This window comes from Chiloscyllium plagiosum, unplaced genomic scaffold, assembly GCF_037043375.1.
Source record: "Chiloscyllium plagiosum isolate Xiang-an unplaced genomic scaffold, Cpla_swu_hap1 HiC_scaffold_22, whole genome shotgun sequence".
Lineage (NCBI taxonomy): Eukaryota > Metazoa > Chordata > Chondrichthyes > Orectolobiformes > Hemiscylliidae > Chiloscyllium > Chiloscyllium plagiosum.
The window spans coordinates 30,302,732-30,329,428 of NW_028270160.1; the positions used below are offsets into that span (position 1 = coordinate 30,302,732).

Consider the following 26,697-nt stretch of genomic DNA (forward strand, 5'->3'; position numbering starts at 1 on the left):
TTTCATCTCACATTTTACAGGAGTGTGATTTGGATATTAAGAAATATTTGCAAATACTGAAGTTCTTAAAAATAAGATTGTTGTAATATTAAGATGTTGAAATTTATTTCTGTCATATTCTGTAAAATAGTGCAGCAATAAATTCATTGTATGTGGATAATATATATCATGGCTAGACTTTCTAATGGAAAAGCTAGTATTTTTTCTCTGAACACTATGATCAGAATCTTCACCCCCATTCTGGGTGGGTATGGAGCTGGCCTGGTACAGAGATTTGCGCCACCAGTCAGTGTGCCAGACTCATGCCACCAAGGGGCCATTTACCCTGAAGGATGATGGGAGTTGGTAGACCTAATGCCCTACCAGTGGCAGCTAGTCAATCACAGTGAGTTACTTGAGCTTTACTTGGCCCTTTCAAGTAAACTTTCAATTGTACCCACTGTGTCCAAAGGCACAGGGGACTAGGCCAACTCCCTTTCAGCAGATTGGACAAATGTATGTATCCTCTCCATAATACTCCGCTGCTGTGTATGCTATTTAATTTAAAACTTTATAAGTTGGAGTCAGTGATCGGGTTCCATTCAGGAATTTTCAGGGCCCAAGTGAGAGGGCAAAACAATTTTGGATGCCACGGTGGATGAGACCCAGAGAATATGTTGTGCCCATAGGGAGCGGGAATCCACTACACCTTCCTCTCCCTCTTGTTTGTCTCCCTTCACAGCATCTGGTGCTGTCCTGGACTCACTTGTTCCTTCCATTTCTTTTGCAAACCAAATAAAACTCATGGCAATCTTCCAGTTTTAAACACTCCCTTTCTTCTGCTAACTGCTCAAAGGTATCCAGTATGGTGGAGTATATAACATTTATTCTTTGTATTGAAGTCCTCAGGCAAATTCAGGGTTAAATATTGATTGCTGGTGAAGTCTGGGAAAGAGGCCCAATGTGTTTCAATAATATTTTTTAAATCTCTAGCCAAAAAAGTGATAAATCTTTAAGTAGTGCTTGAACTCCTCTGCAATGAGAATTTAACTCCCAATTTGTTGGTTGAGGTGAGGGGAGGGTGTTTGACTCTTGCCAGACACCAAGTCTTCACTCAATCTCCTTAATGAGTGCTGGCAGGCACTTTGCATGGTAATGTCTAATATATGTCCCTAACACACAAATGATACAAATCTTTGCCTAAGAGAAGTTAGACTGATTCACAAGCTTTTTCATGTTTATCTCATTGTATGATCCTAAACAAATAACGAGTACGTGAAACCCAGACGTGATTTTAATCATTGGTGATGCTAACCATGCCAGTCAGGGCCATCTGAATAATTGTAATTTTTAAAAGGGCTTAAATTAGTGTTGATCAATGCATAAATGTGGCTGAATTGTTTAAAAACTCTCAGCAAAACAAAATAATTATGTTCCTATGCAGGATATTGCAATGCTCTTGGCACTACTGTTGGTGAGTAATATTTGCATGGATAAATCTGATACCTTTTCACTTTTCTGATAAATTTTCTAAGTGAATAAAACTTCAACAGTATTGCAGAAGTTTTAAGTTTTTACCAAAACTTCCTTCTTCTTGAAAGTAACAATATCTCTTGACAAACGTTCACTGCATTTCTCTGTTTTGATCTCTTCTAATGTACCTGTCACATCATATGGATATTACTGTGAGCTTTGTTCCAGACAGTATTCCATTTATCATCTCCAAAATACGTGCATCTGAGACTTTGATACGTTTTCAGGTTCATGCACTTCCAGCTGATTTTTCTTTGCTCAGTAGTTTGCTTTCTTCTTCCAGTTCCTTAAAGGTTTGTTGCATCTTATATTTGCAATGACTATGCTAATGTATTCACACTGGGAATGATCAGTGGGACAGGAGTTATTACACTATTTCACAGTCTGACATGAAGTGGAGGAGTGAAACTGAGGTTAAAGAGTAAATGTTCTGGTTCTAAGATATCACATTTCCTCCTGGCAAACTGCACATGTGAAAATCCTGATTATCTGAGAGTGGTGCAGTCAAAAACATTTATCCTAAAATGTTAAACCCAGGAAAAGTAACATCTATGGCATTGGCAAGAAAACACATTCTATTTTCTCATTTGGTACTCTGATTAATAACAAGTATTAAGTTTTCTCTGCCAACCATAGCATTTTCATTACAATGGCCACTGACCAGCTGGGAATCGAAAACATTCTCCTCCAATCCAATTTCTCTAGGTCAGTGTATTATTATCAGTTAAGGTGCAGATTTTGACTGGCTCTGGGTGGGAATACCTACCCCCCCAAGGACTGCAGCTGTTCCATGACACGCTTTATCAAAGACACTCAGGGATGGGCAATAAAAGCTGACATAGTCAGCAACACCCATGCTGTGAACACATTTTTTAAAAAATGTAAACAGGCAGGGTGTTTATCAATGAAATGTAAAAGTTTGGGGAGAAGCAAGGAGGAGTGTCAGAGTAGAATGCTAGAAATTCTTTGCAGAGAAAGCAATGTAATGTACATGTGCACATTGTTGACTTACTATTTTATTCAATGGGAAACAAAAATTATTTGTCATTTGCTGCCTTTTCAATGGATTACCTGGACGCAGTGAATATTAAATGACCGTCAAGATTCCTTTACTGTTATGTGCTCAGCCCCACCAGAATTTCTGATTCTTGGCATGCTCCCCCTCCCCTCCCTGCCAGTGTCTCCCCGCGTCCCCCCAACCCCGGCCACCCTCTGCATCTAGTCACAGAACCTCAAAGAAGACTCTTAATCAGTATGTTTGTAACATCTTTGTTGGGAAAATAATTTCAGATGTAACTTACCATTTACTGTATGACAGGATACGGCTCATGCAGATACAGCTGCGGAGGAAATTCTTCAGGTTGTTCCTGTGATTACAACTGTTGGTATAATGGCAACTGTTGCTTTGATTTCTGCGACCACTGCTCTTACATGGGTAACGGTAAGCAAACATTTAAAACACTGATGCTGGCATTTCTATGCTTGTTCAAATTCAAAAATGAAATGAGTCAATATCTTTCACAGTTAGATCAAATTATTTGGCCTAGTCGATCTTCCGCAATGAGACTTAGTAAAGGAGAAGACACATGAAGAATGCCTTATGAAGATGAGAGCAGAGACTTAGGAAAATAAGGCACAATGGCACAGGGTTAGTACCAGGGACCAGGGTTCGATTCCAGCCTTGGGTGACTGTGTGTTGGCACAGTCTCCCTGTATCTATTTGAGTTTCTCTCGATTACTCCAGTTTCCTCCCACGAAGAAGTGCAGGCTAGGTGGATTGCCCATGCTAAATGTGGGGATATGGGGATAGTGTGGTGCTGGAAAAGCACAGTAGGTCAGGCAGCATCCGAGGAGCAGGAGAATCAACATTTTGGGGATAAGCCTTTCATCAGGAATGAGGCTTGTGGGCTGGGGGGCTGAGAGATAAATGGGAGGGGGGTGGGGCTATGGGGAAAGTAGCTGAGAATGCAATAGGTACTGAGAGATAAATGGGAGGGGGGTAGGGTAGAGGATTGGTTTTGGGTGGGATGCTCTTCAGAGGGTCAGTGCAGACACTATGGGTCATATGACCTCTTTCTGTCGGGATTACCAAAACTGAGCAGCTGAATAAACATTAAGACAAGGGCGAAGTTGAGGTAATGATAACCAGGTTTGGTTACGTGTAACCTGGAGAATGGACGATATTGGATGATTCACCAATTTTGTTCAAATGTGTTGTTGTACAATGTGGGAGGTCAGCTGCAAAAGTTAAAAGTATCTCAATGAGGCTGAGGGCAGGAGCACATTTTTTTAAGAGTGAGGGGAGCTGTACATCTGTTCCTGGAATTGATGTCAAGAGTGAACAAGTTCACAAGATCAATATCAACAGCCAAAGGTTTCCGCAGGCTAAAATAATGGGATCGGTGCCATAGGTGAATGCTGTCCCAGAGTCAACACCAGAATTTACAATGCTTCTGGGATGGACTGCAAAACTATGGCTGTTCCTGGGATTGAAGGGTGGAACAAAATTATCATGAAGTTAAGGTCAAAGGTCAAAGTGTTCCAGAGCTCAATGCTCAGTCAAGTTGTTTTGGAGGTCAGGTTCGGAATCAAGATTTTTGTCATACCCAAGCCAAGAATGACAGTATCCCTGGGGAAGGTACCACCTGTTAAAAGGTACTTGGGGATGAATGCTGGAGAAAACCTGTTTCTACTGGCAGTTAGGGAATTACTAGGGTCAATGATAGGTGCAATTGTGGTTCATGTGGAAGCTTTCAGAGTAAAGGTGTTCTTGGAATTGAGGTCAAGAGAGAAGTGGTTTTCAAGGGCTGTCCAAGCAGTTCCCCTGAGGAGCTGAAATGGATAGAGGGTGATACGCAGTGCAATTTGTTTTACAGTTACTGTATGTCTTCCTGCCTATAAGGCAAGTTTGAAAAATTACTCTTAGTTCCTGGTTAGTCAAATACATGTTAACTTGGATTTGAATTTCTGAGATACTAACCTACTGTTTTTAATTCTGTTATTCATAGGATACTGTTATACCACTACATCTAGCCGTAAGTAAAATTTCAATGCATTTGCTGTTTAGTAGCTTGCAACCCAGAGTGAATACGTCAATGTTGTTGTTTTCCAAAATTCACTTAATAGACCAGAATAGGGGCATAAATCGACAAATAAATCATATTTAGTATTGATTAGATCTTTAAATATTTAAATGCCATCATAATAAGTAGAGAAAACATTGTTGAATATTGAGACACCAGGTAGAGTGTTATATCAGCTACCTTTGACAATCGATAGTATTATCATCACTCATCCCCATCCAAATAAAATGAACAATCTAAGCAGCACCAGTAACGACTCCATGGGATCAGCCTCAATAACATGGTGTCATTCAGACCATGTCAGAGCCAGTTATTCTGTAGCAAGTGGATTCCCTCCTGACTCCCCAAAGCCTTAATCATTCAGTCAGAAACACAAGTCGAGGACAGATTGAAGATTCTCCACTTTCCTTGTTGGTTGCTGTTGCAAAAACATGCAAGGACATTGATATCACCCAGAACTCAAAACCTAGTTGATTGGCAGCCCATCTATCAGTTCAAATATTAAAACCATCCATCATGGGTGTCCCATTGCTGCAGTGTGTGCTATGCGTAGGAAGCGCTGTAGCAACTTCAGAAGTCCTTTTGACAGCGCCAGTCAAAGCTGCAACATCCACTGCCAACAAGAAGAATAGCAGTTGGATCTTGGGAATATCACCATCTCCAAACTGCCCTCAAAGTCTCACATCTTTTCAATATGTCATCATTCATCCATTATGACTGGATCAAAATCCTGAAACTGTTGACTTGACCGAAGTATAGGAATATTTTTACTATATGGACTGCAGCAGTTCAATGAGGGGTCCCGCAATATATCCTCAAGTGTATTTAGAAGGATCAATAAATGCTAGCCTATATGGTGATATCCATATCATGATAAAGGGGTAAAATAATAAATTATGCCCCATACTGTAGCAAAGCATATAAACATTGGGACATTTTAGATAAATTCACTCAAATGCTGCTTTGTATAAGAGAATTCAAAAATCAAGAAAGAGTTAAATAATTGGATCATTGTTTGTAGTTGAAGAGAATTTACAGGGTAATAGAACTGTTTATAATTATGAGAAGTTTTCAGATTCTTTCATAGGATGTGTGCATCACTGGCAATGCCAGCTCATCCTTAATTGCTCTGGAGTAGGCGGTGGTGACTCATTGACTGGAGCTGCTGCAGTCTATTTGGCGCGGTAAACCCAGAATGCTATTAGGAAGGCAGTTTCTGGAGTTTTAACTCATGACAGTGAGGAAATTGTAACAAGTTCTATGTCAGGATGGTTTGTAGCCTTGTGGGAAACTTGCAATATGGTGGTGTTCCCATCCATCTGCGGACCTTGTCTTTCTCGATGAATGCAATAGGGCAAATGGAAACACACTGTTCAAAGTTGTTCACTGATTTAAAGTGAGGGCAATAGATACAAAATAAAATATATGATATTAAGAATGACACGATGGGTGCCATTTTCAATCACAGGGTATTGAGTAGGTACAAATCATTTCCTGGGTCAGTGATTAAGTAGAAGCTATATCAGTATTCAAGATTAGATGGAGTAAGTAGAAAAAGGGTTGACGAAATATGTAAATAAAAGGCTAATATGAATGCAGTTAATTACTTAATTGGTGGGCAAAAGTTGTCATGGTTTTATTGGGGCTAAGAGCCTATTTTCATGTTGCAGTTTCAATGTATTGTATCTGTTCTACTTGTCACAACTTTTTAATTATTTGTTTATGGTTAACCAACACATATCCCCCATTTCATCTTTGCTTTAATCTTTTGAACCCTAGCATCATTTTAAATATCCCTGCCTGCACTGCTCCCTGGGAAGAGAGTTTCATAGACTCACTGCCCTCTGAGGGAAAATTATCCTCATCTGACTTAAATAGACAACTGATTAATTTTACACTGTGTACCTCATTCTAGTCTCCCTCACAAAGGAAATCACTCTGTCAAGTCCCATTGAGAACTTATATGTTTCAGTAAGATCACCTCTCACTCTTCTCACCTTAAATGGATACCACCAGTTCTCATAAGACAGACCTTGCATTCCAAGTATTAATTGAGTAAACTTTCTATGTACTGCTTCTAATGCATTTGTATCCTTTGTTACGTCAGCCTAAAACTCCAGATGTGATTGACTTTTGCTTCAATATCTCCATTCCAAACAGAATGGCATCTCTCAATCTGTGCACACTATTACTTCTGCTTGGATAAAATTACTTCCTGCTATTTTGCCACGTTGTCACTCTACATATGAGCCCAAACTGTTGCTGAGTTACTCAACAATGGAGCCACTATTGTCAATAACTTGATATGATTGAGAAATGAAAACTTGACAGTTACAGGGAAAGATAGATATCCAAGTTCACAAGCTGGAAACTGTGCAAACACAACTGGAGAATTGTCTTTACAATGCAGAAACCGAATGGTGTGCAGTGCAGCAGCAAAAGAAAACAATTCACTGAAGTATAGGCACAGTAGATTAAATTTGAGTAGAAATGCCACACGGCTGCATGTTTCAATTCTTCTACACATTAACATTCACACCTAAAGATTACAAAACTTTATGAACCTTTTTATGCAAGAGGACAACAAAGTATACACATTGATATTTGGAATACTTTCTGTAGGTTTATATAAACATTTTTTGTTGATTATGAATTATTATATTAACAATTATGTTATCAATTGTGTTATCTGGTTTTAGCCAAAGCAATGGTAGAGTATTATTGGGCTCAGTATCCAGATGACCTTGGGCTTTAATGTAGAGGTGTGATCAAGCTTTTCCCTGGCTGCCACTAGTAATGCTTGGCACGGAATTCTGGTGAAATCAGAATCCTGCTCAGCTATTAGTTATCCCGTGAATATTCACTGTCAAGAGTCAAGGCAGGTCGACAGTGACACGAGAATCTAACTAGATGGCGCCTGGTAACAAGCAGCAGAGATTACCAGGAAAAAAAGATTACCCACAATCATATTCACTAGAAATGGAACTGGACCAGTTCTAAAACTACTGTGGCTACAAGAGCAGGTCAAAGGCTATGAATTGAGTGGTGAGTAACTCCTCTTCTGAATTTGCAAAGTTTGTCCACCATCTTCAAGGCTCAACCCATGATTGTGACAGAATTTTTTCCACTTGCCTGGATGTGTGTAGCTCCAGCAAGAGACACCATCACAGAAACAGCAGCCCTCTTGAGTACAACTCAATCCGCACCTTAAACATTCATTCCATCCATATCTGACAGAAAGTGGCAACAAGTAGGCGCCATCTATGGGACAGTGCAGCAACTCCATTAACTGTACCATCCAAACCCACGATATCTACCATTTGTAAGGAGAAGGGCAGCATTTACAAGGGAGCACCATCACCTGTGTGTTCTCTTCTAAGCCACATACCATTTTGAATTATTTAAGTATCGCTGTTCCTTCAGTATCACCAGGTCAAAATCCTGTAATGCTCTTCCTCAAAAGCACTGCAGGTGTGCCTAAGGATTGCTGTGGATCAAAAATGAAGCTCGCCATCACTTTCTCAATGGTAATTAGGACTGGGCAATAAATGATGGTCTAACCAATAATGCCACATCTATTGAAAGAATGGTTTGTGACAAGTTGAATCACCAACCTGATCTGAAGTAATAAAACTGAAAGAACTGCAGATGCTGTAAACAAAAAGCAGAAATTGCTGGAAAAGCTCAGCAGATCTGGCAGCATCTGTGGATGGAAATCAGAGTTAATGTTTCAGGTTGAGTGACCCTTCCTCAAAACCTGAGGTGTGAAGTAATGCCTACCTAGATGTTTTATGTTCAGCAAAATTAGTGAATACTTTTGGAAAAGAAAGAAGAAAAGAATAGATTGTTCTTTTGCCATGTGCTGATCTATTTCCTTTCTGGCGATAGCTAATTGTGGAGGGTACCTGGATGCTCCAAATGGGACAATCAGTAGTCCCAATTATCCATTCAACTATCCAAACAATGCAGCATGTATTTGGTACATAAGGAGGTACATGAACCAAAGAATACAGCTGGTATTCACTGACATACAGTAAGTAAAATTGTTTCTACTTTTATATGTTATGCTGAATATTGACAGAAGTATTGGTATCAATTAATCATTGCTGATTCACTTAAATTGCAACAATACTCTAGGGGGAAATCAATAATTTTATGTTGAGTGCCAAGTATTTTTGGTCTCCAGAAGATATAATGAAATTGAAATATACCCTTCAGAGAGTCAGCAAGGAGCTATTCTCCCTGTTGTCAACAAGAAACAATGTATGGGATCTTATAGGGGTCTGAGGGAGAATCAAACAACAAGTGCCGTGAGGCTCACCTTGATGTCAAGATCATTTTGTTCCATGTTTTATGCTTTTCACAACCAGGCCTGACAAGTTTCTCACTCAGAAGTGTCACAATGCCAATTAATGATCACTATTGCCAGTTAAACACCCTTATTAATGTCACAACTCACCACATTATTATTCAGCCTTCCATTTTACTAGTCTCGCCAAACAAGCTCAACATCAAGTAAACCCAACAAGCAAACCAGAGTAAGCACCTTGCCAATTCAGCTCCAAAAGATCTTTATGTTGAAAAACAGATACCAACATCTCAGGAAATGCTTAATGGCAAATGACCACACACACCCACACTACAGACATTAGCATCTAACATGTGCCATCCTCTTAAGTCCTCTCATGACAGACCTCTTATCTACCTAAAGGATGCTCATGCATTTCATTGTTGCACCTCTGGCAGCATTGGCAAGTGTTATTGTTATGCTGGAGCTAGGTCACTCAAGGACACACACCCAGACTGATTGGAACAGATTACATCTCTTGGCTCTCTGCTCACTGTCACAGTTTTCTCTCAGTTTCAGCCTACCTGGATGCTCATACTATCCTTTTCTTGCATTGCCTTTACTTACATATCCATGCTTTACCCTCTCAAACAGAGATACCAGACTTATATTACTGCTATGTCACCTTGCTGTTTACTGCAGACACAAAACCAGGAAGCCTGTTATACTGGTCAGCAAGCCTCAGTCAAGGCAAGGGAAATAGCCTTTGCTTGTGTATGCTGGAACAGTAAGGCAAAGATGATCTCCAACACCAGTTTAAGTCCTGCTTGAGGTCGTCAGTCAGAATCCACTTGTCCATAAGGCGTAAGGAGCTGAATGATGGGGAAGTTATCACCCATCTTGATTCTTTTGCTTATCGTGGACATTTTGCATCCTAGAATTGGAAAGGCTATGTGAGCCTTATTATGTGAGATAAAAGTGGATTGCATAGCTATCGCTTGTGCAGGTAGGGACCTGTCCCACACGATTGAGTGGACAGTGCCGAGGGAATGTAGGATTTGGTCTGTTGGGGGTTGAATAGTGTGTGTGTGAGAGTGTGTGAGGGAAAGAAATGTTGGATTATGAGCCCTAGCGGGAGGTGAGTACTCTTGCAGAGTGAGTTTGAGATATTGAATAGAAGATGACAGCACTTACTCTGGTGGTATAGAGAAGGATGTTTACCTTCTTCTGATAGTGATGTGCATTCCTCCAAATGGTTCTAACTTGGGTGACAACTCGTGCCAGTCTGACATGGTCTGGTATTTCGGCCTCCACTGCTGGTGCTGGGGGAGGTGGAAGACCTGCCTGTGAATTACTCCCTCTGGCCGGACTTCCAAATCAATGTCCATAAAGTGGGACACCATCAGCCCCCAGGCTACCAGGTGTGGTGTAAATGTCAGGAACAGTGCAGGGACCAAAAAAATCCCACATGACTTACTGAAGCACCAGATCAGAATTCTTTCCTGCCTAGCTGGAGTTTAATTGAATAGAAATCAGCATTTCACTGTGAGGAAACTTATTAATGTTACCTAGTAACAATTGTCAGAGAATCTGTTCAACGTGATAAGGACCAATCAGACTTCACAAGAAAAGGCCAAAAAATCTTAATGAGATAAATACAATAATAAAATCATAGCAGAAGGATCGGTAGACAAACCATACTTTGAGTATGTGATAAATATAAATTACTGAAATGAAAACAGAAATAAAAGTTCAGAAAGTATGACAGGGAGTGCAGAGACAAATATAATGTTAATTTAAATCAGTTTGTCATTCCTCTGAGGAGACCAGAAGTATGGGATATTTCCATCATTTTCTGTTTTTAGTATAAATGAATGGAACAAGAAAGATAATCGAGTGTATACAACAAAGGATTGTTTATTTGTGGAAATTAGACGATCAAAAGATTTGACTGTTAATCATTAATTGAAAATATTCCATCAATGTGAAGTCACTATCTACAATGGCAAGCAAATATTAAGACACATCTCAAAGACATTTTATGACAAGTCAAAACAGGTTTTCTTCCCACTTTGTATCATAGACAGTGTTCCATTGTATAGAAGCCAGAGAGGAACAGTAGGACTTAAGCTTAGAATTTCCTCTAGAGTCTCCCCATTTTGCTCTGTATCTGTAATGGAAAAATTATATGCTCAGCCTGTCCAATGTTTCTGCTATATTTTCCCCTGAAGTTGCAGAGTTCCTGTCATGCATTCTACACTTCAACAAGAACTAACAGAAACAAACCAGGTCTTTCCATGAATATATCAAAGAGTTTATACTCAGGATGTAAGGAAGCTGTTTAATTTTGAATTGGGAGCACAATTCTGGTCTTCTCCCTATCGGAAAGACGTTGTGAAACTTGAAAGGATTCAGAAAAGATTTACAAGGATGTTGCCAGGGTTGGAGGATCTGAGCTACAGAGAGAGGCTGAACAGGCTGAGGCTGTTTTCCCTGGAGCATCGGAGGCTGAGGGGGGACCTTATAGAGGTTTACAAAATTATGAGGGACATGGATAGGATAAATAGACAAAGTCTTTTCCCTGGGGTCGGGGAGTCCAGAACTAGAGGGCATAGGTTTAGGGTGAGAGGGGAAAGATATAAAAGAGACCTAAGGGGCAACCTTTTCATGCAGAGGGTGGTACGTGTATGGAATGAGCTGTCAGAGGATGTGGTTGAGGCTGGTACAATTGCAACATTTAAGAGGCATTTGGATGGGTATGTGAATAGGAAGGGTTTGGAGAGATATGGGCCAGGTGCTGGCAGGTAGGACTAGATTGGGTTGGGATAGCTGGTCGGCATGGACAGGTTGGACCAAAGGGTCTGTTTCCATGCTGTACATCTCTATGACTCTATAACTGCTGAAGATGTGTTCGGAATTATTATGTGTGGGAATAAAGCAATCACAATAGAGCAACAAAATTGGAACTAGATAGATTCTCAATTACATGTTTGACAGTATTGAAAGGTTAGAAAAGAATTTAAATTATATTTTTTAAAGAATTTGCCAAAATAAATCACAAATCACATTAGGTCTGTTGAAAGAAAGGAATAAGATGCATTATATGCATGCAAGTGATGACTCAGAAAAACCTTCTTACCTCATCACATGTTCCTGGATTCAGATCTTGCTCCAGGACTTGAAGATAAAAATCAAGACTGATGTTCAGGTGTGAGAGGAACCTCTTCAATGTCAGTCATGCTGTCTGGTGAATGAACATGAAACTGAGGTCTTGTCTGCCTGCCTCGGTAGATGTAGAAAGTTCTATGCCACTATTTCAAAAGAGAGTCGAGTTTTTTCTGCATTCAACATAGTGAAAATAGATTACCATGTTGCTTTTTGTGGGATTTTACTGTCTGTACTCTGTCTACAATGTTTCCAACATTACAACAAGGTCTACAATTCATAAGTATTTCATTGACTTTGAAGTGTTTTGAGATGCCTGCTAGTCATGAAATGTGCTTTATAATTCAAGTCTTTCCTTTTATATGCCCAGTATTTTCTGATGTTCTTTGCTTAAACCCCAAAATGCCTTCTAATTGCACTGGTACAAGAGGGGGTATCTATAAAAAGTAAGATTCACAAAGTAAGTTGAGTAACAATAATCAATAAATTGCTGCCACATTAAATTTCAAACTCTGTTCATTCTCGTTACAGGTTGGAAGTTACTTCAAGTTGCTCATTTGATTATATTGAAATTTTTGATGGATCATCTACACATAGTGATTTGCTTTCAAAAATTTGTCAAGGATCAAATCTGAGATTTGCATCATCATCCAATAGTATGACAATTTATTTTAGAACTGACTCCAGTGTTACTAGAAGTGGGTTTTCAGCATACTATTACACTGTACCAGACAGCGATGGTAAGTTTTTTTGATAATTCTTATCTCCAAATACCAGAACTGTACTCCAAATCCAGAAGAAATGTTGAGAAATTAGGAATTGATGTGTTTTAAACATTGAAATTCCAATTTGAAAAGCTTTGTTGGTATATTTAAATAGAAAAGAAGACAAAAAGTCAGATTAAAATTAAGTAACCATGCAGATGTAAAAGTAATCTTGAAGTTGTGCACCCATTATAAAGGTTGCCCCAGTTTATTTCCATTGCGTTCTATCACATTCTCGTTACAGGTTGGAAGTTACTTCAAGTGGTGGAGGCTGGTACAATTGCAACATTTAAAAGGCATTTGGATGGGTATATGAATAGGAAGGGTTTGGAGAGATATGGGCCAGGTGCTGACAGGTAGGACTAGATTGGGTTGGGATAGCTGGTCGGCATGGACAGGTAGTAACAAGTTGTGAATCTGCCACCTATTTTAAAATAGGTTATCATCACATTTTTTTTCTTTTTCAAAGAACAAAGAACAGCAAAGCACAAGAACAGGCCCTTCAGCCCACCAAGCCTGTATAACACATGATGCCTTTCTAAACTAAATTATAATTGGAATGCTCCCTGTAACCAGCAATTCAGAATCAAAAAAAAACTTTATTTTGTTCAGTACTATATGGTAGAATAGAAATTTGGCTCCACCAAACATTCCCCAAAAACAAAGCCATACTAAAAGGAATTTAGTTGCCGTTTGGGTTTTGCTCTTAGCTAAGGCCATGGTAGGTGTGTTGTTGGCCTTAGAGTTTAGATAGACTAGGGAGGCTAATGAAGATAACTTCCCAGTAGCTGTCATCAGTATTTATTGAGAATGGGCATCTGATGAAATCTGAAACATGCTCAGCTGTGATGCCTCAACAGTTCACTCATAACCATTCATGGTGAAGGAAATCAACAATAATTTGAACCCGGTACAAGATGGTACCTGGTATTTGTTCAACATTATGGTAACAAGGAATGATTAGATTTGAGTTGAAACTTTATTGCTGGAACAGCACAGCAGGTCAGGCAGCATCCAGGGAACAGGAGATTCGACGTTTTGGGCACAGGCCCTTCTTCAGGAATGAGCAGAGAGTGTTCAGCAGGAGAAGATAAAAGGTAGGGAGGAGGGACTTGGAGGAGGGGTGTTGGAAATGTGATAGGTGGAAAGAGGTCAAGGTGAGGGTGATAGGTCGGAGTAGGATGGAGGCGGAGAGGTCAAGAAGAAGACTGCAGGTCAGGAAGGCGGTGCCGGGCTGGAGGGATTCGGCTGAGACAAGGTGGGGGGAGGGGGGATGAAGAAACTGGTGAAGTCCAAGTTCATCCCCTGTGGTTGGAGGGTTCCCAGTCGGAAGATAAGACGCTCCTCCTCCGACCGTCGCGTTGTTGTGGTTTGGTGGTGGATGAGTCCAATGACCTGCATATCCTCGGTGGAGTGGGAGGGGGAGTTGAAATGCTGTGCTACAGGGTGGTTGGGTTGGTTCGTCCGCGTGGCCCAGAGGTGCTCTCTGAATCGCTCCGCAAGTAGGCGGCCTGTCTCCCCAATATAGAGGAGGCCACACCGGCTGCAGCGGATGCAGTAGATGATGTGGGTGGAGGTGCAGGTGAATCTGTGGCGGATATGGAAGTTTCCTTTGGGGCCTTGGAGAGAAGTGAGGGGGGAGGTGTGGGCGCAAGTGTTGCACCTCCTGCAGTTGCAAGGGAAGGTGCCGGGAGTGGAGGTTGGGTCGGTGGGGGCTGTGGATCTGACAAGGGAGTCGCGGAGGGAGTGGTCTCTATGGAAAGCTGATAGGGGAGGGGAGGGAAATATATCCTTGGTGCTGGGGTCTGTTTGGAGGTGGCGGAAGTGACGGCGGATGATGCGCTGTACATGGAGATTGGTGGGGTGGTAGGTGAGGACCAGTGGGGTTCTGTCCTGGTGGCGGTTGGAGGGGCGGGGCTCAAGGGCGGAGGAGCGGGAAGTGGAGGAGATGCGGTGGAGGGCACCGTCGACCACGTCGGGGGGGAAATTGCGGTCCTTGAAGAAGGAGGCCATCTGTGTTGTACGTATTTTGAACTGGTCCTCCTGGGAGCAGATGCGGCGGAGACGAAGGAATTGGGAGATTGGGATGGCGTTTTTACAGGGGGCAGGATGGGAGGAGGTGTAGTCCAGGTAGCTGTGGGAGTTGGTTGGTTTGTAGTAGATGTCCGTGTTGATTCGGTCGCCTGAGATAGAAACAGAAAGGTCTAGGAAGGGGAGGGAGGAGTCCGAGACTGTCCAGGTGAATTTGAGGTCGGGGTGGAAGGTGTTAGTGTAGTGGATGAACTGTTCAACCTCCTCGTGGGAGCACGAGGTAGCGCCGATACAGTCATCAATGTAGCGAAGGAAAAGATGGGGGGTGGGGCCAGTGTAGTTGCGGAAGATGGATTGTTCCACATACCCTACGAAGAGGCAGGCATAGCTGGGGCCCATGCCGGTGCCCATGGCTACTCCTTTTGTTTGGAGAAAGTGGGAGGATTGGAAAGAAAAGTTGTTCAGGGTGAGGACCAGTTCGGTCAGTCGAAGGAGGGTGTCGGTGGAAGGGTACTGGGTGGTACGGCGGGAAAGGAAGAAGCGGAGTACGGCGGGAAAGGAAGAAGCGGACAACCACCCTGTAGCACAGCATTTCAACTCCCCCTCCCACTCCACCGAGGATATGCAGGTCATTGGACTCATCCACCGCCAAACCACAACAACGCGACGGTCGGAGGAGGAGCGTCTTATCTTCCGACTGGGAACCCTCCAACCACAGGGGATGAACTTGGACTTCACCAGTTTCTTCATCCCCCCTCCCCCCACCTTGTCTCAGCCGAATCCCTCCAGCCCGGCACCGCCTTCCTGACCTGCAGTCTTCTTCTTGACCTCTCCGCCTCCATCCTACTCCGACCTATCACCCTCACCTTGACCTCTTTCCACCTATCACATTTCCAACGCCCCTCCTCCAAGTCCCTCCTCCCTACCTTTTATCTTCTCCTGCTGAACACTCTCTGCTCATTCCTGAAGAAGGGCCTGTGCCCGAAACGTCGAATCTCCTGTTCCCTGGATGCTGCCTGACCTGCTGTGCTGTTCCAGCAATAAAGTTTCAACTTTGATCTCCAGCATCTGCAGACCTCACTTTCTCCTCGATGATTAGATTTGAGAAATATTATGCAGGGAGAAAGATAAATCATCATCAGATTTGATAGTAGAGAAGGCTCAGGAATGTGTGTGAACATTTTCTAATGCTGAAGAAAATTGATAAAAACTTTTGGCAGGGGTAAAAATCAGTGTATTGCCATGTATTCTAGTACATTTTCTTATTGTTAATAGATGGATCATGTGGAGGCTATCTTGAAGCTGCATATGGGTCTTTTACAAGTCCCAATTACCCATACTTTTACGAAAATAATGAACAATGCATTTGGTATATAAGAGGGGATAGCGACCAAAGAATAAAGCTGAAATTCACCTATGTTGAGTAAGTAAATATGTTTTCACTCTCATATTTTAATGTGGGTGACAAGTGGAGTATTTTCTGTCAATTAACGATTGTGGAAGACGCCACACATCCCTCTCTCAAACCCTTCTCCCTCCTGCCATCCAGCAGAATATACCAGAGCATTCAGTCTCTCATGGCCACACTGTGCAACAGTTTCTTCCCCCAAGCCATCAGGCTCCTTAAAACTGTATGATTGGACTCTTTTCCATCTGAAATCTTTGCACAACTTTGAGTTGCTGCTAGAACAATGTCTAATAATTATCATTTTTCTATTACACTGTAATTTGCATGTTTTGCACTTCTTATGCACATTATGCTGCACTTTGTATGATCGTGTAGTTTGTATTTGTCCATGTAGCACCTTGGTCCTGGAGGAACACTGTCTCGTTTTTTACTGTATCAGTTGTATATGGTAGAAATGACAAATAAAATTACTCTCTCTTGCTCTCTGATGGATTCACACAACTTGCATCCAATAATTTGCTACTGAGTGTTAAGAATTCCTGGCCCCAAAGAAATACTTTTAAACTGAATTATACCCTTTCAAAAAACAGCAAAGGGCTTTCTCACTTTTGTCAACAAGAAACAACACATGATTAACTGAAACATATCAGAAATCATTCCTCCCTGGCTGGTGCTCAGTTGAAAAGAGATTAGCATTTTATTGTTAGAAAATTTACTGATGTGATCCAGTAACAAGTGTTAGGGAGTCTGGAAGCATTCAAAGTGATATAGATCAATTAGTCAGACATCAAAGGGAAAGGTAAACACATTTTCTGAAATAAAAATAGTTCATGAAATAAAAATAGACAACAAAGGGATTGTTGGACAAATCTTAACTTAGATCAATATAGTTAAATATCAGAGAATGAGTTACAAATATTGTAGTGCTAATATCCATTGCTGAATATGGATATTCAGCAATGGATATTAGCACTACAATATTTTTAATTATATGTGTGATAATCTTGAGAAGTTGAAAGATACTGTTAATATGACTATTTTAGAGTGTTTGTTCATGAAAATCACAAAGCACACCAGTGCTGTTGAAAGAATGGACTATTTTGATTGAGATTATTAGCCAAGACTCAGTTGATAGTACTTTTGTCAGTAAATTGCAAGGTTCTGGGTTCATGTCCTAGGATTTGAGTGCCAGAACCAAGGCTGAGGCTCCAATGTGAGAGGAAACCATGCACCATTTCAGATAGTGTCCTACAGATAAGTTTTATAAATAAGGCCCTGTCTACCTACGATGTGGGTGAAAAAGATTCCATTGCATTATTTCCAAAAGATAGGAGAGAACTCCCCACTAATATGGATAGGCAGCAAGACCCATATTCCACAAAGGCATTTTAAAATTCTCATGCTCTTTCTTTAGGTCCTGAAATTCCCTTGAATGTGCTTATCTATGCGAGTATACTTTAAATTGCTTTATTTATTAAGTAAGTTCATTTTCAATCTCTGATTACTCTCTTTACAGCCTGGAAGTTTCATCAACTTGCTCATACGATTATATTGCAATATATGATGGACCATCAACAAATTCCGTTTTGCTTTCAAAATTCTGCAGTGGGTCAGATAAGACATTTACATCCACATCCAACAGTATGACAGTTTATTTTAGAACTGATTCCAGTGTTACTAGACGTGGGTTTTCAGCAAGCTACTACGTTCTACCAAATGATGGTGGTGAGCCTTGTTATACTTCTTGTGTCAAAACTGCAGTGTAATTTAAGAAATGTGGTGAAATTATGAATTGATACATCTTATTTGAATTCCAATTCGAAATTCTTTTCAATACTTTTAACAATAAATGAGGCCAAAAAAGTCAGAGAAAGATTTTCAATTTACCGCTTAGGTATAAAGTTGAAGTTGTGCACCCATGATAGAAATTGCTTAATATTCACTTCCATGGATTCCAGTTCCAATGCCTGCATCAATTCAGTGGCAGCAAGTTGTGAATCTATCTCTTTTCAAAGAAGCTATCATCACAATTTGGCTTTTCATGGAAAAAGTCCAGAGTTTCTCTTGATTTACCAAGAGAGCTAGTTTAAAAAGACCCAAAAGTTTAATCTTTCATCATAGTATAAACTTTAATTTCTGGGAACATTCTAGAAAATTCTTTGTGCACAATTCCTCATACCTTTCTTGAATATAGAGGTGGTAATTAGTCACATCATTTCAAATATGATCTAACTTAGCTCTATATAAGTTTCATACAACCTGTTTCATTTCCAATAGACATCAGGGTGAATACTTTTAGTAATTTGTCTATTTATATCAGATCCATTTTGTTCCAGACCACATTGATACATTTACTTCCTGGGCAGTTTGTAACTTTATTTTACTTCCACACCTATTACCACACATTTACCTAGGCTCAAATTCCTTTGTCAATCGCATTTTGCAAGTCTATTGACATCTTTTTAGATTAGATTAGATTAGATTACTTACAGTGTGGAAACAGCCCCTTCGGCCCAACAAGTCCACACCGACCCGCCGAAGCGCAACCCACCCAGACCCATGCCCCTACATTTACCGCTTCACCTAACACTACAGGCAATTTAGCCTGGCCAATTCACCTAACTTGCACATTTTTGGACTGTGGGAGGAAACCGGAGCACCCGGAGGAAACCCACGCAGACACGGGGAGAATGTGCAAACTCCACACAGTCGCCTGAGGCGGAAAATGAACCTGGGTCTCTGGCGCTGTGATGCAGCAGTGCTAACCAATGTGCCACCGTGCCACCCACTAATAGTTCTTCTTATAGTTTGTTGCAGGTCTTTCTTGTATTAATGCTTCTATCTTTATGTTTAATTATACTCCAATTTGAATTGTAATTCTGACTCCTGAATCCAAGTTGTTTACCTGAATTTTGATAAACAGCATTTGCAGCACAATTCTTTCTGAAGCCGCACTTACCACCATTTATCAATCAATAACTATGTTGAATTGCTACTTTCTATTTAATTGTTTGTTGCCAGTTTGTTGTTCATTCTGATACTTCCCTGACCCCACATCTTTTCATTTTAGTCATGAGTTTTTATGCAGAACCTTTTTGAAACTGAACAGCACTTACAGAAAAAGACTGTTTGTAGCCGAAAGCAGAGAATGAACTGCATTCTTGCACATGTCCATTTCACAGACAGAATATCAATTAAAATAAGAATGCAGAAATATAACTGTATTTGATAGAAGCATTAACTTGTAACATGCCTGACACAGTGCAATTTCTGTCAGGTGCTCTCTTTATAGTCATTTCCCAATATCAAGGCCAAGTTGTGAAGCTTCTTCCCTGGTGATCCCTCTGTGATTGATTGCCATTTGAAGCTGGTATTCTGGATTTTAAATATTGGTGACATATCCACCTACTTCTTACAGCGATAAGCATTACTAACAGTAGTTTACTAGTCAAACCCAAGAACACCCTTAGAACCTTTAAAACTGATGTGAGAATGGGTGTTGTGGGGTGGAAACACTGCTGTGGGCAAAATAATTGGAAGCAACATGGTGGGGAGTATTGATCAAGACTATTGTGTTCTCCAGAGACCTATAACACTCAAAGATATCTGAAATCCACTGACTAGTTCGAAGGATCACACAAGACTTTTGCAGGATGTCACTTTTGAAACTTTTACTGAAACACAGCCTAAATCAACAATGACTAAACATTATTTGTTATGCAGTTAATATGCCATAACCACAAAAAGTTACTTAAGAGCACACCATCAAAAGCCTTACGTCACATCTATAATTTACACTGCACTCACTGCAGAATTGTAGTCTTCATAGGTACCATTTTGAAGTTACTCCATGCAGCCAACAACTAGTTTGCCGAGTTATAGTATCCAGTGTGCAATGAAAGTCACTCCCCTCAGTCTTCTAAGAATTCTTGGACTGACCAGCAGCAACATCTACTCTGGTTATTCATTCTTTCAGCCATGCCAAGACAAATCCTCTGGTGTCCTTAAATCTTCACCCATTTATTCAACTGGAGAACATGTTCTCATTCACATTCTGTCTGGTTGCTAACAGAGAACTCTATATCTCTTTCCTCTTCATAGCTAATGCAGTTTGTCTCTTTCACTGAGATTCTCTTACTGTCCATGCGTTCTCCAGGTAAGTTTATGTAGAGCAAAGCAAGCTTCTCTTTTGTATTCATATATGAAATCTGGCAATTGGGTCTCAATCAGGCTAGGCCTGGAATTGCTGCTCAAGGCAAACAGGTCACATACGCTTATTATCAGACAGAACCAGTAGCAAGTCCCATATCCTTTTTCATTGTTCCAGTTTACCTTGAATTAACAAGAATTAAAACTTAACAATTCTATAAAATCTTGCAATTGTAAAAGAGAAATTCATTAAAATTATACATTCCTATATTGAGGTTCACACAGATTTTTGATCTTTCAAACAGATTTATTTGTAATGCATAAGATTGATCAGATTCTGATCTTTTTCCAGATTTGTTAACTTGTTCATCAGATTATATGGAAGCAAAAATTAGTAGGTCTTACCTCAACCTCCTGGGTTTCAATGAACATAATCTTTATCTGAATGATCAAAACTGCAGACCGATAATAACAGCCAGTGATGTGATCTTCAAAATACCACTTGATAGATGTGGTACAGGATGGCAGGTAAGGAAAACAGTAGTAGGAGGGCTGGATTCATTAAATACTAGTTATTATTCTTTTATATCCCATGATGGCATAATTGTAGAAATGTTCAAGGTGAACCCTCCCACACTTTTAGCTAATACAATATTGCCCTTGCTTAAATACTTTCAAACATAATAGGCAATATTTTGATGCTCAAATTATATACACCTGTGGATTCACCTAACCACTCTGTTTTCTGATACTTGATGAGTTGTTTGCCATTGTGTTGGATAACTTCAGAACCTCTGGTACAACTTGATATTAAAGCTTCCTCAATAATGGCCTCCCACCTATGTTTTTAAAAACCTCTTCCAGCAGTTTCATTTTCTGCAGTTGTAAATTTGTCATTTTTTTAACTTTGAAAATACATTATTTCAGTCATCGTTACCTTCTACTCTGTGTCAAATATTTAATCTTAGAAATAAATCAAATTTTAAGATGCATTCTATATTTACAGGAAAACAATGGCAGTATCACATATTTCAACACCATCCGATCTTCACCATCTGACTCAGTTATAACTCGTGAAACAAACCTTCAGTTCAATATTGGATGTGAAATGCAACAAGATACAATGTCTAAAATAATGTATGTGACTAATGAAAACACAACTGGTGACATCATGGATAATATCACAGAATATGGCATGTTTAACATCAGCATGAGATTCTATGAGTCTTCGTCATTTATGAGGCCAGTGCTAGAATCACCTTACTATGTGGATCTCAGGCAGAACCTGTATGTGCAGGTTGACCTCCACAGTTTAGACCAGTACCTTGTTGTATTTGTGGACACCTGCACTGCATCACCGTATAACTTTGACTGGACTTCAAAGGCCTATGATCTAATAAAAAATGGGTAAGAAGTGCTAATTCCCGTATCAAAATTCCAAGAAATATTCCTGACTAACTGAAATATCTTGAAATCCAGAATAACCATAACATTTTATGTGCTATTTTGTCTGATTCATGTATCATAAAAACAAGTTTGTTTCAAATTGAATCTTTCTCAAACAGCATTTGCATTAACACTTCAATGTGTGAACAAGCTTTCTTGTTGGTGTACGCTCAGAACAAAGTTTAAAATATACTCTATTTTCCCTTTCTTGCTTTACATCTAATGGATTGTAAGTGTAAACTGTAAAAAGCCATGAAATGATTCTTAGTTTAACCCCAAATTACCTTTTAAAGTTTCCTTTACACTTGGCTCTTTACATTATGGATTCCAAACAGTTCACTGACTGAAACTGCTCTGATTTAAGTATTCAAGGTTCTTTTATTCCTCTTAATGTCTTCTACATTCAACATTGTATGTTGATGAAACCAAACTTTTTTTTCCATCCATATTCCACTGACTGCATCTTGCTCTGCAGCCAGTGTTCAGATTTGAGTGATGGGTCCTTCAGAGGATTAACAGCCAGAGCACCACAGCTAGTACAGCTGTACAGGCGAGCAGGAGGAAGATTGGGAAAGCAATATGTGATACAAATTAAATTGTTAAGGATTTTTTCTGTCAATATGGTGAAGTAGATATAGGAGGTGAATAACAGATGTTAGATTGATAATACGTTTAAAAACTTGGTTAAATATAGAAAAATCAGAAGGGATCTGTAAAAATAAATAAGATCAACAAGGAAAAAGTATGAGAACAGAATGGCAGCTAACATAGAAAGAAATGCAAGAGTTTTTATAGGCATACTGTGTCCAGTTCTGGTCGCCCTACTATAGGAAAGATACAGAGGCTTTGGAGAGGATGCAAAGAAGGTTTACCAGGATGCTGCCTGGACTGGAGGGCTTGCCTTGTGAAGAAAGGTTGAATAAGCTTGGACTTTTTTCTGTGGAGAGAAAGAGGAAGAGAGGAGTGGAATAATAAGTGGAATAGATAGAGTCAATAGCCAGAGACTTTCCCCAGGGCAGTATTGACTGGTACGAGGAGACATAGTTTGAAGATATTAGGAGGAAGTTATAAAGGAGACATCAGAGGTAGGTTCTTTATGCAGAGAGTTGTGAATGCATGGAATGCATTACCAGCTGTGGTAGTGGAAGCAGAGTCATTGGGGACATTTAAGCGACTGCTAGACATGCACATAGATAGCAGTGAGTTGAGGGGTGCGTAAGTTAAGTTACTATATTTTACATTAGGATTAAACCTCGGCACAACATTGTGGGCCAAAGGGCCTGATCTGTGCTGTACTTTTCTATGTTCTATGTTCTATAAATTGTAGGAGCTTAGTAAAAAGTGGAATACAGCTGATTAGGAACCAAAATGGATTTGTCCATGTCTGAGGTGTTGAATGTGTATTTAACATCTTTTACCAAGGAAGAGGATGCTACCAAAATTGTAGTCAAATAGGAATTAGTTGAGGTTCTGGAAAAGCTAAAAACTGATAAACAGGATATATTAGAAAGATCGGCTGTACTTAAAGTGAATATGTCTTCAAGACCAGATGGGATTCATCTTAGAATGCTAATAGAAGTAAAGACAGAACTTGGGAGGCAATGAACAGTGTCTTCTATTCCTCCTAGGATGGAGGGATCATGCTCCATCATTCCTGGCAGCAGCAGTGCCAGATCTCAGTAGTGTACATGACCAGGAGTACAGAAAGAAACCTGAAGAGGATCCGCCTTGAAAAGTTAAGGCCTGGGGTTTTTGGACAGCAAAGAATTGTGGAGACCAGGGAAAGGTGAAGGAGGGAGAATTCTGGCCAGCAGGTGGTAGAGAAGGAAGGGGGTTAACATCTTGGGGGTGGGACCACAATATGCACAGGAACCTCAAATGATGTGTCCCCCTTTCCTTCCCAGTTTTATGTCACGTCAGCCATTGCAAACAACTCCCACTCTGACCTAATTACGCATAACTATGCCAAGTGTATTTTGGAAAAGCGCAGCAGGTCAGGCAGCATCCAGGAAACAGGAGAATCGACGTTTTGGGCATAAGCCCTCCTTCCTGAAGAAGGGCTTATGCCCGAAACGTCGATTCTCCTGTTCCCTGGATGCTGCCTGACCTGCTGCACTTTTCCAGCAACACATTTCCAGCTCTGATCTCCAGCATCTGCAGACCTCACTTTCTCCTCAAAGATTTCAACCTACTGCGAATCCTCTTACAAGGATGCCTTCCTTGAAGAAGCTCTCTTCCTCCCTCTACAAAGATTCCTGAAGAAGGGCTTATGCCCGAAACGTCGATTCTCCTGTTCCCTGGATGCTGCCTGACCTGCTGCGCCTTTCCAGCAACACATTTCCAGCTTTGATCTCCAGCATCTGCAGACCTCACTTTCTCCTCAAGTGTATTTTGGTATAGGTAACATACTATTTAGGTCAATAGACTTGTTAACAAGTTTAAATGATCTTTAATTATTTGTTTAAATGTGGTGGGTAGACTGCTGATTTCAGATCCCATTCATCTAACACATTGAGTGCGAGCTCATAACTGATGGCAAGGTAGTGTTTGCATGTGCATTGGCTGAATACATACCCAGCTGTATTTTACCAATGTATTTCTATTTTCATTGAAACTTTAGTTTGGACTGGGATTTTGTGTTCTAAAATTAATGTTTTTTTTTACAGGTGTGTTAAGGATGGGACTTATGGGAATTATCCTTCACCAACTAATAACGTTGCGCGATTCAAGTTCAGTGCCTTTAAATTCCTCAACCTTCATCCTTCAGTCTACCTGCAGTGTAAAGTTGTGGTCTGTAAAGCTTATGATTATTCCTCTCGGTGTTACCGTGGATGCATGCCTCGACAAAAAAGGGCCCTAAGTTCCTCAAAGGGGAGCGCTGATGTTCTAATTGGACCTATTGAACTGAAAAAAGATCTAAAACATTATAAAGCGGAAGGTGAGTCAATCAAGTTATTTGCTAATTACATCACCAAAAGAAGGGCTAAATTAGAAACTTCATATTCCAGAATGTGCAGTAATAGTCATCATTTTGTAGCTGTCATAACTGATACAGTCAAAAATAAATGGTTTTGAATTTTTTTCAGGATTTGAAGAAGTAAATGAAGCTGTGGAGACAAGTACCGAATCGAGTTTGCCATTTGTTCTGTCTTTGATAGCTCTGGTTGTAGCTGTTTCAGTTTTGGTTGTCACTGTTCTAAAATACAAGAAGCAACAAAGGCACTATGGTTGTGAGTAGCTGGGAGACAATGTTCTAAGCATAGCCACTCACCAAATGGAAAAGTACATGCAATTCAGCTCCGAAAGGATCCTATCAATCAATAATCACAATGAACAAGTTAAATGTTGCTTCCCATTCCACTTTGGACTTATTGCATGGATGAAATTCAAGAGCTCATTAAATGAAGGAATTAATTTGAATGCAGTAGTTGAATTTATTTGTTCAATTGTTTCTGTTATCTTCAGATATTTTGCAAAAGAAATGTGTTGCCTATAATCAGTAGCAAAACAATAAAATGTTTTCTTCTGCTTGATACAGTTGTACTTTATTCAGGTTTTGCAAGATGGTAACTAACCTGTAAAGGAAACAAAATCACAAGCACCAAATGTGGTGTACTGTTCACCGGACAGTTTGCCATCCAAACCGCTGTCTTTCCATCATTCAATTAATATCACTCCATACAGAAAGTAGGAATACTTAATAAAATGTAACATATGTCTGGTGAATACCAATCCATCCCAAACTAAAATGGAGCATCAGAACACAATAAAGAGTCTCAAAAAAATTGAACAGCCAGAAATGGCGAGATTTGTGCAAATAGGGTGACTAAATTTGAGTGCTAACCAGGAATGTGGGAGTACAAAACTTAGGGAAAACTGTTCCAGTTTGTTTAGCCTGACAAACATTCTTAAAGTCTGTTCTTCATCAAACCCTTATGTTTTTTTTGGCAAAATTAACTCTTAACCAAATAGATGGAAAACCATTATCACTTTCTATCACTCTGAATCCTATACAGTCCCTCTATCTTGGAGACTAATTTGTTCTACGTCCCTCCGGCTGTTCATAATAAACAGAAATAACCTTACTCAATCAGCCCATGCTTGCAAAACTCAGTACATGTTGCCCGACACTCGATATGATTCCACAATTGGACAGCACTGGCTGAACAAACTTGATTGTGTTAATAATTATGCAAACAAACAACTTAGTATTTTTAAAGTTAAAAATCACACAACACCAGTATTTTCAACTGTGCTTACTATGTGGTTCATGTAAGCTTCGAAGAAGCGACATATATTTATATGCAAGGACCTGTCATGTGAGCATATGGATATTCTCTGCAACCAAAAGGAATATATCCAGACCTAATTCCTAATTTTTAATCAAACAAAGCACAGTGAGCATTGAATTCCTGGTGCCTTCTCCATCGCAACACCTAACCTAATCAGAATTGACTTACCAACCAATTAGTACCTCTTGCACTAAAAATTGTTGGTCCCTTTGAAATATTCTTGCATCTGCCCTGATGACTGCATGGTAAAAAGCTTTAATGGCATGCCTCATTATTAGCAATATTTAATCGTGTTACAGTAGCAGATGACACATTATTTTTCTTTCCCCAAAATGACAAAGCATATGAAAAAAGGAAATCCACCCTTTCATCTAAATTTCTCTTCAATATCTTTTGTGATAACTCTGGAATCCTTTTTAATAAGCAGAACACATAGATTGAATCTTTCGTCACATTAACAGTTCTTTGGTTATTTTGAGATATGTTAAATATATTTGGGTTCACCTATAATTTTTCAAGCAAACTGGAAACCTCACAGCCTCTTAGACTCAACATTGAG

At 40.0% G+C, this 26,697-nt stretch overlaps 1 protein-coding gene across 1 annotated transcript; it reads left to right on the forward strand.

Moving 5' to 3' along the window:
- The first annotated feature begins 1,433 nt into the window (after positions 1 to 1,433).
- On the forward strand, positions 1,434 to 25,379 carry LOC122560968 (CUB and zona pellucida-like domain-containing protein 1). The gene is made up of 11 exons (XM_043712209.2): positions 1,434 to 1,453; positions 2,831 to 2,953; positions 4,521 to 4,547; positions 8,484 to 8,628; positions 12,580 to 12,788; positions 16,119 to 16,266; positions 17,768 to 17,976; positions 20,753 to 20,928; positions 21,407 to 21,807; positions 24,513 to 24,784; positions 24,933 to 25,379. The coding sequence occupies exons 2-11, from the start codon at positions 2,944 to 2,946 to the stop codon at positions 25,082 to 25,084; spliced, it is 1,749 nt and encodes a 582-aa protein (XP_043568144.2). The 5' UTR covers positions 1,434 to 1,453; positions 2,831 to 2,943; the 3' UTR covers positions 25,085 to 25,379.
- The last annotated feature ends 1,318 nt before the right edge of the window (positions 25,380 to 26,697 follow it).

What these genes read in the sequence shown, in the direction of transcription:
- LOC122560968 (XM_043712209.2), top strand. An exon ending in TTATACCACTACATCTAGCC is followed by an intron (nt 4,548 to 8,483) that starts GTAAGTAAAATT and finishes TTCTGGCGATAG; the next exon opens with CTAATTGTGGAGGGTACCTG. An exon ending in CTGAAATTCACCTATGTTGA is followed by an intron (nt 16,267 to 17,767) that starts GTAAGTAAATAT and finishes CTCTCTTTACAG; the next exon opens with CCTGGAAGTTTCATCAACTT.